Raw genomic sequence first — 16972 nt, forward strand, 5'->3', positions numbered from 1 at the left:
TCGATCTTAAATCACTTGGTTTTGTCAAACACCATAAAGGGGGAAATTGTTGGAAACTAGATTCTGGAGTTTGACAAAACATGAATCAATCGATTAACAAAATATGAATCAACTGATATGCGCAAGCAAATTCGGCAACTGAACTTATCAACTGAAATCAGATGATACAATGACACAGAGTAAACTGATCAGTTGGAACTGATCAGTTAAAACATTCAGCCGAATGCCTTAAAGTCTCTCAACTGAAGATGTCTCGGGAAAGAACAAAGAAGACATAACAGATTACAAGAGCGCCGCACAACAACCAAGACTACTTAAAACAACGCATTCTGGACAAAGCAATTAAGACGCCGAATTACAATAAATGAAGAAAACAATATCGAAGGAATAATCAAGTGGAAACCAACGGATACAAAGATTCAAATTTATCTCAAGATTACCGTTGGAAAAGAAGAGTATAAATATGGCAGAAGAAAAAGAAGAAGCAACGATACATCATTCAAAACTTGCTATTACTCTGTCAAAATCTCAGCTCACTCTTACTTGATTTATTCGTAGCAATCAAGGCTACAAGTTGAGCAAACTAGCACTCTGTAATATTTGTTAATTCAATATTAAGATCAGTTACGCACAGAGATCATTTTGTAATACTAAGAGTTTCAGTTTAGGCAGTGGGTAAGTCCTAACTGAAGTGGGTCTGTACAAGTGTTGTATTGGATCAAAGTCTTTTAGTGGAAATCCTATTCTTGTGATAGAAGGGGTGACGTAGGAGTAATTGAATTCTCCGAACATCCAGAAACAATCCTTGTGTATTTTATTTCAGTTCTGTATTCTATCTGTCAGTCAGTTACCTTCCGCAACTACCTCAGTTTAACTGATTGATATTGACCAACAAGATTCCGAGAATCAGTTTGTCACCAAACTGAACTCAAAAATTCGAAAAGACCAATATTAATTGAGAGTGTTTATTCAACCCCCCATTCTAAACACTCTTGACACGTCAATCGATCCTATCAAATATTTTTCAACCGCCTAAAAAACGGTTGATAGAGAAAATTCGAAAACAAATAAGATTTTTAAAGAGTTCATTCACCCCCCCCCCCCCCCCCCTCTAAACTCTTTCCCGATCCTAACAAGTGGTATCAGAGCAGGTTTTTCTCTAAACACTGACATCATTTAAATAATCATGGCATCTTTCAGCAAAATTCCTATGTTCTCCAAGGAAGACTATGATGATTGGAAAATTCGCATGCAGGCACATCTAGCAGCACAGGATGACGATATGTGGTTTGTAATTACCGATGGACCAATGAAGATCATGAAAGTAAATACAGTTGTGGGTACAACTGAAGGTGCTCCTCAAATGATAGAGAAACATAGATCTGAATGGACAGCTGAGGATAAAAAGAAAGCAAACCTGGACAACGTTGAAAAAGATATTCTCTATAAGACTCTGGATAAGAACATGTTCGCCAAAATCAAGACCTGTACCACAGCAAAGGAGATATGGGAAAAACTTACTCAACTATGCGAACGCAATGATCAGACCAAAGAAAACAAACTGACCGTGGCCATTCAAAAATTCGATAATGCAAAGATGAAGCCAGGAGAAACTCTTGCAGAATTTGATGAACGGTTTAGCAGCATTATCATCGAGCTCATCTCACTTGGAAAAGAGTACTCCAACAGAGAAATCGCGTTGAAGGTCATGCGAGCTCTTCCCAGATAATGGGATGTAAAGACCATAGCAATGCGCGAATCCAAAGATCTGAACAAACTGGAACTCCATGATCTGTTTGCTGATCTTAAAGCATACGAATTTGAGCTTGGAATACGAACTGAAGAGGAGCCATCCACAACTCAACAAACCAAGGCTTTGGCAGCTGCTACAATGACTCTTCCGGTCGAAGAGTCCACAAGTAAGAAATCGGCTGAGCAACTAAGCAATGAAGCCATGTTCCTTTTTGTTAAGAAATTCAGCAAGTTCATGCGCAAAAATCAATCTCAAAATAATAAACCTTATTTTAAAAAGGACCATACTGAGGATGGTCAAGGTTGTTTTAACTGTGGAAAGAAGGGACACTTTATTGCAGAATGCAACAGGCCAAAGAAGGATGAAAAGAAACAAGAAAATAGAAGACGGTTCAAAGACAACAAGAATTTTATCAAGAAAAGAATCAGCGAGTTCTGATTGCAGAAGAAGACAAAGGTAAATGGGCTGAAACCGAGTCAGAGAAATCCTCCTCTGAGGCATCTTCAAGTGAAAGCGAAGACGAGACTGTGGAGTGTCTCATGGCCAAAGAAGATCAAGAATCCACAGATGAAATGGTATTTGACTTTAACTCTGAAGAATTTACACGAGAAGATCTTGTTACAGCACTACATGACATGGTAAATGAGTTCAAAGGACTATCTATGAGATTCAATGAAGCTAAAGCAGAAAAACAAGACTTAAAAAACAAGTTAACTCTCTTTGACTGTTCGCAGCACAAAGAGGTTGATAGTTTGAAAGTTAAGTTAAGTCTGCTAGCGGCTGAGAATGATGATTTACGAAGATTGTTCCATGCTACACTAAAACAAAACAAACGGTTAATGAATATCGTCAATACTTGGAACAAGTCATCTGCTTCTCTCAACAGGATGCATGAGATGCAAAAACCAGCCGGAGACAGAACTGGGCTGGGTTACAACATCAATGATTGCAGCACCTCAGAAGCTTCAACTCAACCGTTGCTAGAAAAAGACAGTTTAAGATCAATTAAATTTGTCAGATCTAGCTCGGTATATGAACATGATAGACCTGAAGTTCAAGGTATTCAAAATATGAATCTTGAGAATAATGGGAGGAGACGTGGTTTGGGTTACGTTCAGAGTGATAAATCCATACAAGATTGGCGCAAACTCAGGCCAAACTCAACCGGTTACGATGGCTCAAGGTATTCAAAATATGAATCTTGAGAATAATGGGAGGAGACGTGGTTTGGGTTACGTTCAGAGTGATAAATCCATACAAGATTGGCGCAAACGCAGGCCAAACTCAACCGGTTACGATGGCTCAACTGGATATCACTCAAGAACCAGACCTAACAATTACTACAATTGCCGACCAGTTCAAAAGAGGTATAGAATGAATGGCATTAACCAAAGGTCCAAACAACATGTATTGCATTCACCACCAGATTATTTATCCATTCATGGTTACCCTGGAACACATCACAAAAAATCCGCAAGGATAATTCAAGTGTGGATTCCTAAGGGTCTAATTAATTCAGGACCCAAATGAGAAGGGTACCAATTTTTTAAAATTTCAGGAACTAAAGAAGAAAAACATGAAAAAATCAACATGGTTTTTAGACAGCGGATGCTCAAGACATATGACAAGAAACAAAAATCTCTTGTCAGAAGTTGTGGATTTCAAGGGGCCAACGATCACTTTCGGTGACAACGCTAAAGGTAAAGCCATGGGTAAGGGTAAGATTATTCATGGCGAAATCATCATTAAAAATGTTCTCTTGGTAGAAAATTTATGTTATAATCTAATCAGTATAAGTCAACTGTGTGACAGTGGATATACGGTTGAATTTCATAAAAACAAATGCATGGTTAAAACTAATGTAGGCACCATTGTGCTGACCGGTTATCGAAGTCAAAATACCTATAGAGTAGAATGGAATGATGAACGGTTAAATGCATCTACTTGCTTCATTGCTCTAAATGGTAATAAAAATTGGCTATGGCATAAGAGGCTCAATCATCTAAATTTCAAATCCATTGCTACTATAAGTAAGCTTAAACTGGTATCTGGACTGCCCAACGTTGATTTTGCCAAAGATAAAGTATGCAATGCTTGTCAGCTAGGAAAACAAGTTCGATCAACTTTCAAAGCAAGGGAAGAAACTCTTCAGCAAGATGTTTGGAACTTCTTCATATGGACATGTTTGGACCTATTCTGGTAATGAGCTTAGGGGGAAAGAAATACACTCTTGTAGTTATTGATGACTTCTCCAGATTCACATGGGTAATATTCCTAAGCTCCAAAGATCAAACTACCGATCAACTAATTAAGCTGCTCAAGAGGCTTCAAAATGAGAAAAGGGAAGTAATTGACAGAATCAGGAGTGACAGAGGAACCAAATTTCTGAACAAATACCTGTCATCCTACCTTGAATATCATGGCATTAAACACGAGTTATCAGCTGCAAGATCGCCACAACAAAATGGAGTAGCAGAAAGAAGGAACCGCACACTGAAGGAAGCAGCTAGAACCATGCTGGCTGAATCTGGTATCTCACAACGATTTTGGGCTGAAGCCATCAACACAGCTTGTTACACTCAGAATCGGTCTATGATTAATAAAAACCATGAAAAGACTCCATATGAAGTATGGACCGGTAAATTTCCAGAAGTGGGGTACTTTCGCATATTTGGCTGTAAGTGTTTTATTCATATAAATGGGAAAATACATCTCACTGCATTTGATGTAAAGGCTGAACAAGGCACCTTTCTGGGATACTCAGCAGTAAGTAAAGCATACAGAGTATATAATCAAAAAACTCTTACTGTCGAAGAATCCATACATGTTGTGTTCGATGAGTCATCTATATGTCATGACAATAGTAACAGTAGCATGCATGATCTGATAAATAATTTTGAAGCTGCTAACCTTGAAGCTAGCAATGATGATGAGATAGATCTAAGAAGAACAGATGAAATCATCTCCAAAGAAAACCCAACCGGTCAAGAACAAAATCAGCAGACAAATGAACCGGAGAACAATTATCAACCGCAGAACATTCAAATAGAAGAAGAGGCACCAGAACAAGAAAATAACATCAATCATCCAACCGAGCCAAACCCATATGGACCTTGCCTCCGGTGGAACAAGGATCATCCACTCGAGCTGGTCATTGGTGACCCTACTGCTCCTCTTAGAACTAGAAATCAGATGATAAATGAAGTTATGCAGGCTGCTTTTGTTTCTCAAATAGAACCCAAGAAAATTGATGATGCTTTGCTAGACGCAAACTGGATAGAAGCTATGCAAGAAGAACTTAATCAGTTTGAAAGGAGCAGAGTATGGCACTTAGTATCTCGACCTAATAATGCTCACATAATTGGAACTAGATGGGTTTACAGAAACAAAATGAATGAAAGCGGTCTTATCATCAGAAATAAGTCTCGTCTAGTAGCTCAGGGTTATAGACAGGAAGAAGGAATAGACTTTGATGAGTCTTTTGCCCCTGTAGCCAGATTAGAAGCCATTAGAATATTTCTAGCTTTTGCACTTCAAAGTATATCAAATGGATGTTAAATCTGCCTTTCTGAATGGTTTATTAAATGAGGAAGTCTATGTAGAACAACCACCTGGTTTTATTAATCATGCCTTTCCTGATCACGTTTACAAACTGGATAAAGCTCTATATGGACTCAAGCAAGCTCCGAGAGCATGGTATGACACACTAACCAAATTTCTGCTCGAGCATAGATTCACCATTGGTACAATTGATAAAACTCTGTTTAAATTCTCCAGAAATGATCATTCACTTTTTGTTCAAATTTATGTGGACGATATTATTTTTGGATCAACTAATCCCAAGTTATGTGAAAGATTTTCTAAGATGATACAGGAACAATTTGAAATGAGTATGATGGGCGAATTGAACTACTTTTTAGGGCTGCAAGTCAAGCAGTCTGAAAATGGTATCTTCATTAATCAAGCCAAATATACACGAGATATGATAAAGAAATTTGGTATGGAAAATTGCTCTCAAGCCAGCACTCCAATGAGTTCATCAATCAAATTAGATAAAGATGAAGGGGGAATTTCAGTGGATGAAAAAATGTACAGAGGACTAATTGGGTCCTTACTATACCTAACCGCAAGCCGACCTGATATTATGTTTGCCGTATGTTTATGTGCACGGTTTCAAGCTAAACCCATGCAATCTCATTTTACTGCATGCAAACGCATACTCAAATATTTGAAGGGAACTGCAAATGTGGGTCTTGGTATCCCGAAGACTCAAATTTTAATCTTGTAGATTACTCAGATGCAGCTTATGCTGGATGCAAAATCGATCGAAAAAGCACAAGTGGTTCATGCCAATTCTTGGGTGAAAGACTTATTTCATGGGCTAGTAAGAAACAAACATCAATTGCTACATCAACCGCTGAAGCAGAATACTTAGCAGCTGGAAGTTGTTGTGCTCAGATGTTATGGATACAGCAACAGTTAAAAGATTATGGAATCCAAGCTGCTGAATCTCCAATATTTTGCGACAACACAAGTGCTATAGCCATAACATACAACCCTGTCATGCACTCTCGGACAAAGCATATCGATATCAGACACCATTTCATTCGAGAACATGTCATGAAGAAAGAAATACGGCTTGAATATGTTCATACTGATCAACAAACAGCCGATATTTTCACAAAACCACTACCCGAGGCTAAATTCTCTTATTTTCGTAATTCGCTTGGTTTGATTGGCTTATCGTAATATGATTATTTCTTGTGTATGCTCAGTTTAATTTTGCAGGAAATAAAAGAAAAAGGCAAGCAACAATCTGTAATACAAAATAGATTTACTTCATAATCAGACGGAGGGGGCAGTACATAATCAGAGGCAGGGGGGCAGTACAAAATCAGAGACGGGGGCAATACAAAATCAGAGTCGGGGGCAGTACATCAACAGAGGCGGGAGCGCACACTCTTAATCTCCCTATCTACGCTCAACCTCCAGACTGCAAACCAGCAGCTCAGGCCTCCAATGGAAATACGTGAAAACTCCTCTGAGATGGCTATCCTTTTCAAAGCACTATTTTCCTTCAACAGCATGAGAAGATAAACGCCATTGTCAGAAAAGACGCTAACATTATCAGCCACGCAAAGACGTCGCCGATATCTTCTCAGTGCCGAAGTCTCTCTGGAGGAAGCAGCTCGTCCGCCTTCACAGATATACTGGAGTTTCTGAACTTTTTCCCATATGGCCAGCACTTTCTTCATCACTTGATCCTCAATAGCTATTTTACGCAAAGCCACCACAGAACTCATGAACTCTCCGGCTAAGTCAAGGCTATTACCTCTCTCCATTTTTCCTTTTTGATTTTATTGATAACATCGTTGCTTGTATTTATAGGTGAAAAACCACGCACCAAACGTTTCAAGTCATCATGACTGCGGTGGGAAATGTGAAGCGTTCTATAAGAAGCAACCCACGGTTCATTATCATTCATGCACGTATTTAGGGGGAACAGTGGTTAAGAATAATTATTATCTTCTTTAACCGATCACTTCCTAATCACATCAATCAGCCAGTTCAAATTCTGTGGACATAATACATCCACGTCATTTTCGTAAAAAACACTCCAACTCTTTGACTGCGTTTATGAAGTGACGGTTTTATCCTTCAAATTTAAAAATACTCATTTTACCGCCGTTCAAATTTTCAAATATTTTCAAAAAATCCTCCACTAACAGTCCTCCACATGGACTAACTAGTGCACTCTTGAACCGGACATACATACCTCCATTCACTTCATCGTTCTCAGTGAGCTCACTCTGCAGGCACAAGCAAACAAAGTTCTTTGCAAATTGAAGACAAATGGCTGCCTCCATTGCACAAAATACAGTAGCCATCAACTTCCCATCCATCTTCGCGATGCCCAACAAATATATGAAGGCTATGTTCCGTTCACTCGAAGAATCTGGACTTCGCACTTTTCTGGGCTGCAGCTACAACTATTCTGAAACCTTACTGAAAGAATTCTTTAATTCTACTCATATGAAGAACGGAGAAATTTTTTGCTCGGTTCAAAACAAACAACTTATCTTCACCCAGAAAGTGTTTTCTGAATTTTTTAGCTTACCAACGAATGGCATGACTGATTTCTCTACACTACCAAATGGCAACATTGACATTTGGCGAAGAAACTTCTCACTTACTGATTCTCCTATCTCTTACCCAACCTGCCAGAAGCGAGATTTAAAGATCGAATTTCGACTGTTAGCCGATATTGTGGCAAAAAGAATTCTTGCAAAAGCTGGTGCATATGATAAAATTACTTTGGAGAAATTCCTTGTTATGGCCACCCTCTCCTCAAATCTCGGAATCAACTGGTCTGATATTCTCTTCAAAATACTGGTAGCCATGATTAAGAAAGAAAATCAATCTCAAGGTTTCGCGGTTCAAATATGTCACATGTTGATCAAAGCAGGAGTCCAACCGGTTGACATGATTAGGTTGGTAAAACAAAACTGTTTTCCTGGGTATCGGTTGACAAATTCATTCAGAAAAACAAACCGACAGATGAAGAATTTGTCCCTGTCAAAACAGAAATTGGTGTTGAGTATGTGAAACAAAAGAAACAGAGTGTCTCTACTCCCAAAGAAGCCAAAAGAAGACTGGTTGTTCAAACAAGCTCTGATGATGAGTCCAAAGACGATGTTCCAGTTGCTCAGGTTTTCAAGAAACAAAGAACCGCTCACCCAACAAAGATTAAGCTGATCAAGCATATTTCTGCACCCCTCATCCCTGCTCCTCTCCCTGCAGTATCTGTCGCCAAGCTAAAAGAAATTCAAATTACAGAACCCAACATCCAATCCTTCTATTCAGGAGTTCCTATTATTCTCTCCTCCGGTAAGGGCAAACAGGTGATGACTGATAATTCTCCACAAAACAATGCAGTTCATACGGCCATCATCCTTACTAGTCAGCATGTCAATGAAGCGGTTCAGACAAAAATAAAGCTGTTTGACAAATGGGTTCAATATCGCACTGCTATCACTTTTGATTCGCTCCTTCAAACCGGGAAGATACATGCAGCGGCCAAGCTTGAACGGTCCATTTTAGAATGGGCCGAAACGACAAACATTCAAACCGCTCTTCAAAGACGCGACTTTCTAGAACTTCAAATGAAAGAAAGCACTCTTCGAATCCTTATACATCTAAAACGGAAAAATTTTGACTCTACATGTCCTACTGCCACGGACGATTCTGCAGTCGTATCTCAACTTGAAATGGACGCCTTGTCCTTAGCTATGTCAGTCGGTCAAATGCGACAGGAGCTCAATCTTCCGGATATTGCTGAACAGAGTAAATTTGACTCTTTGATGAATATTAATGACGATCTTAGCTCTGCATCAGTTGACGGAACTACCACTCAAAAGGCCTCTTCGCCTATTCCTGGCACTAGCTTTAAACCCTCTTCACCAGAAACTACCAAAACAGCTCAGAAGAAGCCAGATTTTATTCAGAATATTCCACAGTCATAAAAACTACAAGCTTCCTCCGCTGGTCAAGATCATTCATCCGATGCGCATGATAAAGCATCCTCACCTGAAACTCTTCTTGAAATCGACCAACCGACTCATAAAGCGACTGCTCACACATCCTCTGAAAAACAAATGATGGCAGACCTTCCAAATGCTGAACAACAATGCTGTCAGGATGTTTCGGCTCTCTTAGTTGTCTCTCCACCTCCTGATGACTCAAACGAAGCTCCATCTCTTTCAGTTGCTGAGGCAGAACAGTTTCTTTCTGATTTTGATACGGCTAAATCATTTCACGAGCCCTTTATCTCTTCGCAAGATCACATTACGGATGATACTCCGGCCGTTTTACGAGAACAGCTCGAATCTCCCTCAAAGGAAGTACAGGAAGATGAGATACCCATCTCGTCAATACCTCCCTCACCCAATCATCAACTAGAAAAACCAGAGGAATCAAAGGTAATCGGTTCACATTCTTTCATCTCAAATGAGGATATTGATCAATTTATTGAGAGTATCACGGCAGAACCTCATAAGACTGGATCTACTCCATCTGCTGACAAAGCAACTTCCTCAAAATTAATTGCGTTCAAAGCTGACCAACTTGCTGAACTAGCAGCATCTGAGGAGGAAATTGTCGAAGAAAATTTCAACCAACAACTTCTGAACCGCCTTGCAAATATGGATCAGTCTATCCTCGCTCTAAATCGCAAACAATTTGATCTGAAAGAAGACTTTCACTCTATTAAACGTACCATGACCAAAGACTTTGATGCCATGACCACAAGAATTTCCCACCGACAGGATCAACATCATACGGCTCATATCAATATGTTCCTTGGTCTTTCGGCACAAATCACTCGTCTTGAACAACGAATGGACGCCCAGGGTACTCAACTTACAGAAATTATGGAATTTCTTATTCATGGTGATGTCAAAAAGGGGGAAAGAGAGCAGGAAAAGAAAATTCAAGAAGAATTAGCAGTCCTAAAGAAAAAAGGGAGACAAGGCTAAAATCTTAGTTCTGATGAACATACTTTCGGCTCAGTTTTGTCATCACCAAAAAGGGGAAAATTGTTAAGAAATGAAACTAGGGTTTCAAGAATTTTGGTGTATGACACATCAAAATCAACCGCGACTGGAATTCCAATTAGCCCAACTGCTCTCAACCGGTAATTTTCGACCGCTGACAACCGGTTCATTTAAGTGAATCACTTATTACTAAAAGACATTCTCTGACCGGTTGAATGCATTCAAAACTACCTGAAGTCAACGATTACACATCAATTCCAAGAATGATATGCATTTATCTCTCTATCCCAGAAAGGAAGCTCAAAGATAGACTTCGTATTCTGATACTAAGAGAACAGTTGCCTTAAAAGGAAATCTTCAAGGAAAGAGCTTCAAATTTATGATGAGCAAAAGGAAGATTTAATGCGCACATTTATTGCTCATAAATATGAAAGCGACTCATCTAATTCAGAAGCTCGTGTTTACGTTAATTGTCCTTTCCGACCATTAAGTCATTTGGCTATATCAACAAGAGAGGATTGCAAGCTAAAGGGCAGGGGAAGCAATACAGCTTATACAGAAATCCAAAACATCATTGTGCTTGCCTTCAAAATTAGTCTCAGAGCGCAACTATAGCCAATATTCATCTTCACTCTCTCTGCACGCAGTTCAACAGAACATACTTGATCATCCAAGGATCCTTTCGTGCTACTCAAACAAACTACGATTTCATATCAGTAACCTGGTGGTTATTTGATTAAAATTTGTGGTGTCTGGAGAACTAAGGGTTCTTAATATCCAGAAGTGTAAAGTGATCACTAAGAGTTCCAATGCAGGCGGTGTGATAAGTCCTGGTTGGATCGGACTGTTACAAACATTTTGTAAAGTCAAAGTCTTTTAGTGGAATCCTTCCTAACAAAGGAAGAAGAGGTGACGTAGGAGTATTCAATCTCCGAACATCCATAAAATCCTTTGTCATCTATTTCTAGCATGCGTTAATATTCTCAGTTATTTATCGTTGTTGAGGGTGTCACTGATTTTATTGGTCATTGAAATACTCTGAACTGTTTTCCGCACAATCAATAGTTCAAGTTTTCAACCGTTTGAGAAAATATTTTTCAACCGCCTAAAAAACGGTTGATAGAGAAAATTCGAAAACAAATAAGATTTTGAAAGAGTTCATTCACCACAAGAACTTCCCACCGACAGGATCAACATCATACGGCTCATATCAATATGTTCCTTGGTCTTTCGGCACAAATCACTCGTCTTGAACAACGAATGGACGCCCAGGGTACTCAACTTACAGAAATTATGGAATTTCTTATTCATGGTGATGTCAAAAAGGGGGAAAGAGAGCAGGAAAAGAAAATTCAAGAAGAATTAGCAGTCCTAAAGAAAAAAGGGAGACAAGGCTAAAATCTTAGTTCTGATGAACATACTTTCGGCTCAGTTTTGTCATCACCAAAAAGGGGAAAACTGTTAAGAAATGAAACTAGGGTTTCAAGAATTTTGGTGTATGACACATCAAAATCAACCGCGACTGGAATTCCAATTAGCCCAACTGCTCTCAACCGGTAATTTTCGACCGCTGACAACCGGTTCATTTAAGTGAATCACTTATTACTAAAAGACATTCTCTGACCGGTTGAATGCATTCAAAACTACCTGAAGTCAACGATTACACATCAATTCCAAGAATGATATGCATTTATCTCTCTATCCCAGAAAGGAAGCTCAAAGATAGACTTCGTATTCTGATACTAAGAGAACAGTTGCCTTAAAAGGAAATCCTCAAGGAAAGAGCTTCAAATTTATGATGAGCAAAAGGAAGATTTAATGCGCACATTTATTGCTCATAAATATGAAAGCGACTCATCTAATTCAGAAACTCGTGTTTACGTTAATTGTCCTTTCCGACCATTAAGTCATTTGGCTATATCAACAAGAGAGGATTGCAAGCTAAAGGGCAGGGGAAGCAATACAGCTTATACAGAAATCCAAAACATCATTGTGCTTGCCTTCAAAATTAGTCTCAGAGCGCAACTATAGCCAATATTCATCTTCACTCTCTCTGCACGCAGTTCAACAGAACATACTTGATCATCCAAGGATCCTTTCGTGCTACTCAAACAAACTACGATTTCATATCAGTAACCTGGTGGTTATTTGATTAAAATTTGTGGTGTCTGGAGAACTAAGGGTTCTTAATATCCAGAAGTGTAAAGTGATCACTAAGAGTTCCAATGCAGGCGGTGTGATAAGTCCTGGTTGGATCGGACTGTTACAAACATTTTGTAAAGTCAAAGTCTTTTAGTGGAATCCTTCCTAACAAAGGAAGAAGAGGTGACGTAGGAGTATTCAATCTCCGAACATCCATAAAATCCTTTGTCATCTATTTCTAGCATGCGTTAATATTCTCAGTTATTTATCGTTGTTGAGGGTGTCACTGATTTTATTGGTCATTGAAATACTCTGAACTGTTTTCCGCACAATCAATAGTTCAAGTTTTCAACCGTTTGAGAAAATATTTTTCAACCGCCTAAAAAACGGTTGATAGAGAAAATTCGAAAACAAATAAGATTTTGAAAGAGTTCATTCACCCCCCCCCCCCCCCCCCCCCTCTAAACTCTTTCCCGATCCTAACACATTATATTATGATCCATTTTTTAATATAAAATAAAATATATACAATATATGAGACAGCGAAACTAATTGTTTAACAATTATGCAGTAAATTTATATATTAAAGAGCTGATTTGGAATTGAAACTAAGAAAAGATTTTAGTTCTGATATTGGTTCTACTGTTTCGTATTATAACTAAACTATTTGAATTCTTCTAAGATATTCATATTTTATGAGATTATTAACATATTGAAATTCATATTTGTTGATATAAATTTTCCTAATAAATTTATTAAACTATTTGCTTTCAATTCTTTTTTAAAAAACCCATAAAATATGTTAGTATTAAACTTCATATTATTATATTATATTATATTTATCATGTTATTTTATATATTATTGTACATATATTTAATTTTTTTCATATATCACTCGAAAAAATCAGGTGTTAACGATGGTTTCTCAACAACCGTCGCAATGTTTTTGTTATTTAAAATGTTGCGACGGTTTTAATCACAAATTTTAGCAACAGTTTATAAAACGTCGCTAATTAACGATGTTTTAAGCGAAACCGTCGCTCATTTGCGACACTGCAATGGTACCGTCGAGACCTGTCGCTAATTAGCGACGATTTTGCTTCGACTTTTTTCAACAAACTAGAGACTTTTTTTCATAAAACCGTCACTAATAGCGACAGCCAAACAACTGTCGCCGATATAAAATGGCGACGGTTTACTTAATCTATCACCCATAGCGACGGTTTTAAGAGAAACCGTCGCAAAGTGTCTATAAATTTGGCCATTTCGGTCCATTTCCTCCACATCTCTTCACATCCGTAATATATTTTTATCTTTTAAGAGATTTTGTTGTTTGCTTATTATCGCAAGATTTAATCTTTTCATACATTATTTACAAATTTGAAAATCATTAATTTAGATGAGTTGAGGAGATTATTTGAAAATTTTATAAATAATTATAAAATTAAAAAAAATTATAAAAAGAAACAAGTAGCGACGGAATATGAAAACAACCCTCGCTAAGTAAGTCATAATCAGTCGCTGTTTAGCGACGGTTTAGTCGTATTCCGTCGCTGAATTGGCGACGGTTTGTAAAACGCTGTCGCTAATTTAGTGACGGTTTATGTCAAAATCGTCGCTAATGTAGCAACAGTTTTGACTACTCTAAACCGTCGCTAATTAGCGACGAGTTTTGAGAAACCTTCGCTATTAATTTCTGTCGCTAAAACCCAAGCTGTTTCCCGACAAATGGAAAGCCCAACGACAAACCTTCCCCCATTTTCGGGAAGTAGGGGGATTTTCTTTCTCTACAACTAGTTCTATATAGAACTACTTCATAGATTCGTTATCTTTGTTATCGTGGAATTCGTCATCAAGATGGATCGCCCTTATGCGGTCAACGAACTCATACTAATGCTAGGACTTTTCGTAGAAGGAAGGGAGAGAGAGCCCCCCTCCCTCTCACTGTCTCAGTTGAAATGAGAAGCCCTTGTCATGCCCCAGGTTTAGAATCCATTGGTCACAAAGAAGGAGCCCCACTCACTCCTTTTCTCTGTGATCCTTACCTTTAGCGACGGAATAAATCGTCGCTAAATAAAAAAAAATATTTGTAGTGTATCTTTTTGTGAAACTATAATATATTACATAATTAAAAACTTCACTAAAAATATAATTATAAAATTACTATAAAATCATTAAAAACATGTCAAGAGAAATTAAAAAGATAAAACATTTAAATGTAGTATAAAGATAGATTATTTGATAAAACTAATTGGGAGTTACATTTTATTCTTAAAGTTATATAAACTAACTACATTTGGAAAACAAAGCAATGATCCACACTTTTATATATAAATAGGAAAAGACACGTGCAACGCACGTGGAAACATACATCTGTTGTTAGAGAAATGAATTGAGAAGAGATTATTAGTTTACAACTAATTAATTATTTTCATGGTATTTTATTTTGTCAAACAGTAAAATTCAATGTAATATAATTTGTACAACATGTATTATAACGTGAAAATGTTATTTATTCAAAAATTGTTGTGTATTACAAATCTAATCGAATCTATAATTGTTGAAAAATATTTTAGTAATCAATCTTTAAAATATAACATAGATTTGATGTCATAACAAAATTATTAAAATAAATATGAGATAAAGAAAAATTTTAATCCATAGTATTGACCACATTATTTTACCACTATTGATTTAAGAAAAATAAAAATATAATATAGATAATTCATTCTAAAGCTTAAATCAAATAACTGTATCAATCTTTTCTTCCTTTATATTTTGCACTTTTCTCTCTTTCACGATTTTTCCCTGTGTCATTCGTCTTTTCTTCTTGGTGAAAAAAGCAATATTATCATCAGCTTAAATAACAATTCTTGTGATGTCGTCGCCGTCAATGATTTACATTTTTATATCTTTATTCTTTGATGATTCTTTTATTAGATGAACTCTTTTTTTTATATTTTTTATGCTGAAAATCTTTCTTTGCAAGAGTAGCAATAATTTCATCATCCTTAATATCCATTCTTGTATTGTCGTCGTCTTTTATTACTTGTATGTCGATATAGTTAATGATCGATACATTTGTTGGACATTCTCATTTCTTTTTAATTTCTTATTGTTCGAAATATACTGATCTATTTTTTCTTACAATGCTTTCGTTGTTTAAATTTATGCTTGGATTTGAATACCTTCAATTACAAATTCTAACATTCTGTCTTTCATTTCAGTTGTCCATTTTGAGAGAAATGTATATTCTTCTCTATTTGGTGTACGTGTGGATTCAATTATTTTATCTATCATGGAAGTGAAAATTTTGTAAAAGTAATGAAATCTATTTCTTTAAATATATAAATTGAAAAGAAAAAAGACAGAAACATGTACTATGTTGTTCCTCTTGAAAGAATATTTTCAAAAAAAGAAAAGTTCGATTTGATAGAATTTAGAATATTTTCAAAAGAAGAAAAGTTCGATTTGATAGAATTATTATCTTGAATTTCATTATTAGCTTCCCTGGACTTGTATTTGGGTATATTTTGATGCCAATCATTCTCTCCATCCGGAAAAAGAAGCGGATATTGTAAATGATAATAACAAAAAAAAAATGTTTAATTCTATGATTGTGACCATTACATCCATGAATTACAATGTCTCTATCATATGATATATTAGCATTATTGCCTTCGATCCAATGACAACTTCATCATCTGTATGCGTATTGTAACTGTTGGGTGCAATAATTGTCCCTGCTTGGTAGAGCGATCAAACCGTGGTGCTTGTGTTGTTGTGCGGTTTAAAAGATTTGAGTTGCACTATTACTACTAGCTATAGCTTTTGGTAAAGCGGCAAGCGCTCGGTCCTACAATTGGTATCAGAGCCAAGGTCACGGGTTCGATTCTCATTGATTGCAAGAGTGCAATTATAGGGAGGAAGATTGTTGGGTGCAATAATTGTCCCTGCTTGGTAGAGCGATCGAACCGTGGTGCTTGTATTGTTGTGCAGTTTAAAAGATTTGAGTTGCACCATTACTACTAGCTATAGCTTTTGGTAAAGCGGCAAGCGCTCGGTCCTACAGTAACATTGTTGATCCACAACAACATTTTTCAAATATGTAGCCTAATTTCCTCAAGAGACGACCAATCATTTATTCTGCATAATACTTGAGCGTAAACATTTTCAAAACATCCATTAATAGTCTCATTTTTCTTCATCGATATCAGTATTACTCATCGTATTCATTCTATTATTTAACTCATTACTGGTATTCCAAAAATATAATTGGAAATGAGATGGACCAGCCTCATCCGGGAGCCATAGGTGGAAGAGTGTGATTCAAATTCAAACTTTCTTGCTTCACAGTAGCGACATATATTCATAAGTTTCAATTCATGCAGATCAACAAGTGATTGACCTAACAAAAAAATATACAAATATGATGATAATAATAATAATAATAATAATAATAATAATAAAAATATGCAGTTTCCCAATACATCATAAATATGTATGAAATTAATCTTGGTTGTAC

The 16972-nt window shown here is 36.9% G+C and overlaps 1 protein-coding gene across 1 annotated transcript; it reads left to right on the forward strand.

Moving 5' to 3' along the window:
- The first annotated feature begins 1186 nt into the window (after nt 1–1186).
- Nucleotides 1187–1729, forward strand: LOC142527122 (uncharacterized). Its single transcript, XM_075631839.1, has one exon. The coding sequence runs from the start codon at nt 1187–1189 to the stop codon at nt 1727–1729; it is 543 nt and encodes a 180-aa protein (XP_075487954.1).
- Nucleotides 1730–16972: the final 15243 nt, after the last annotated feature.

Source organism: Primulina tabacum, chromosome 15 (assembly GCF_025594145.1).
Source record: "Primulina tabacum isolate GXHZ01 chromosome 15, ASM2559414v2, whole genome shotgun sequence".
Taxonomy (NCBI): domain Eukaryota; kingdom Viridiplantae; phylum Streptophyta; class Magnoliopsida; order Lamiales; family Gesneriaceae; genus Primulina; species Primulina tabacum.

What these genes read in the sequence shown, in the direction of transcription:
- LOC142527122 (XM_075631839.1), top strand. Translation starts at nt 1,187, where the DNA reads ATGGCATCTTTCAGCAAAATTCCTATGTTCTCCAAGGAAGACTATGAT.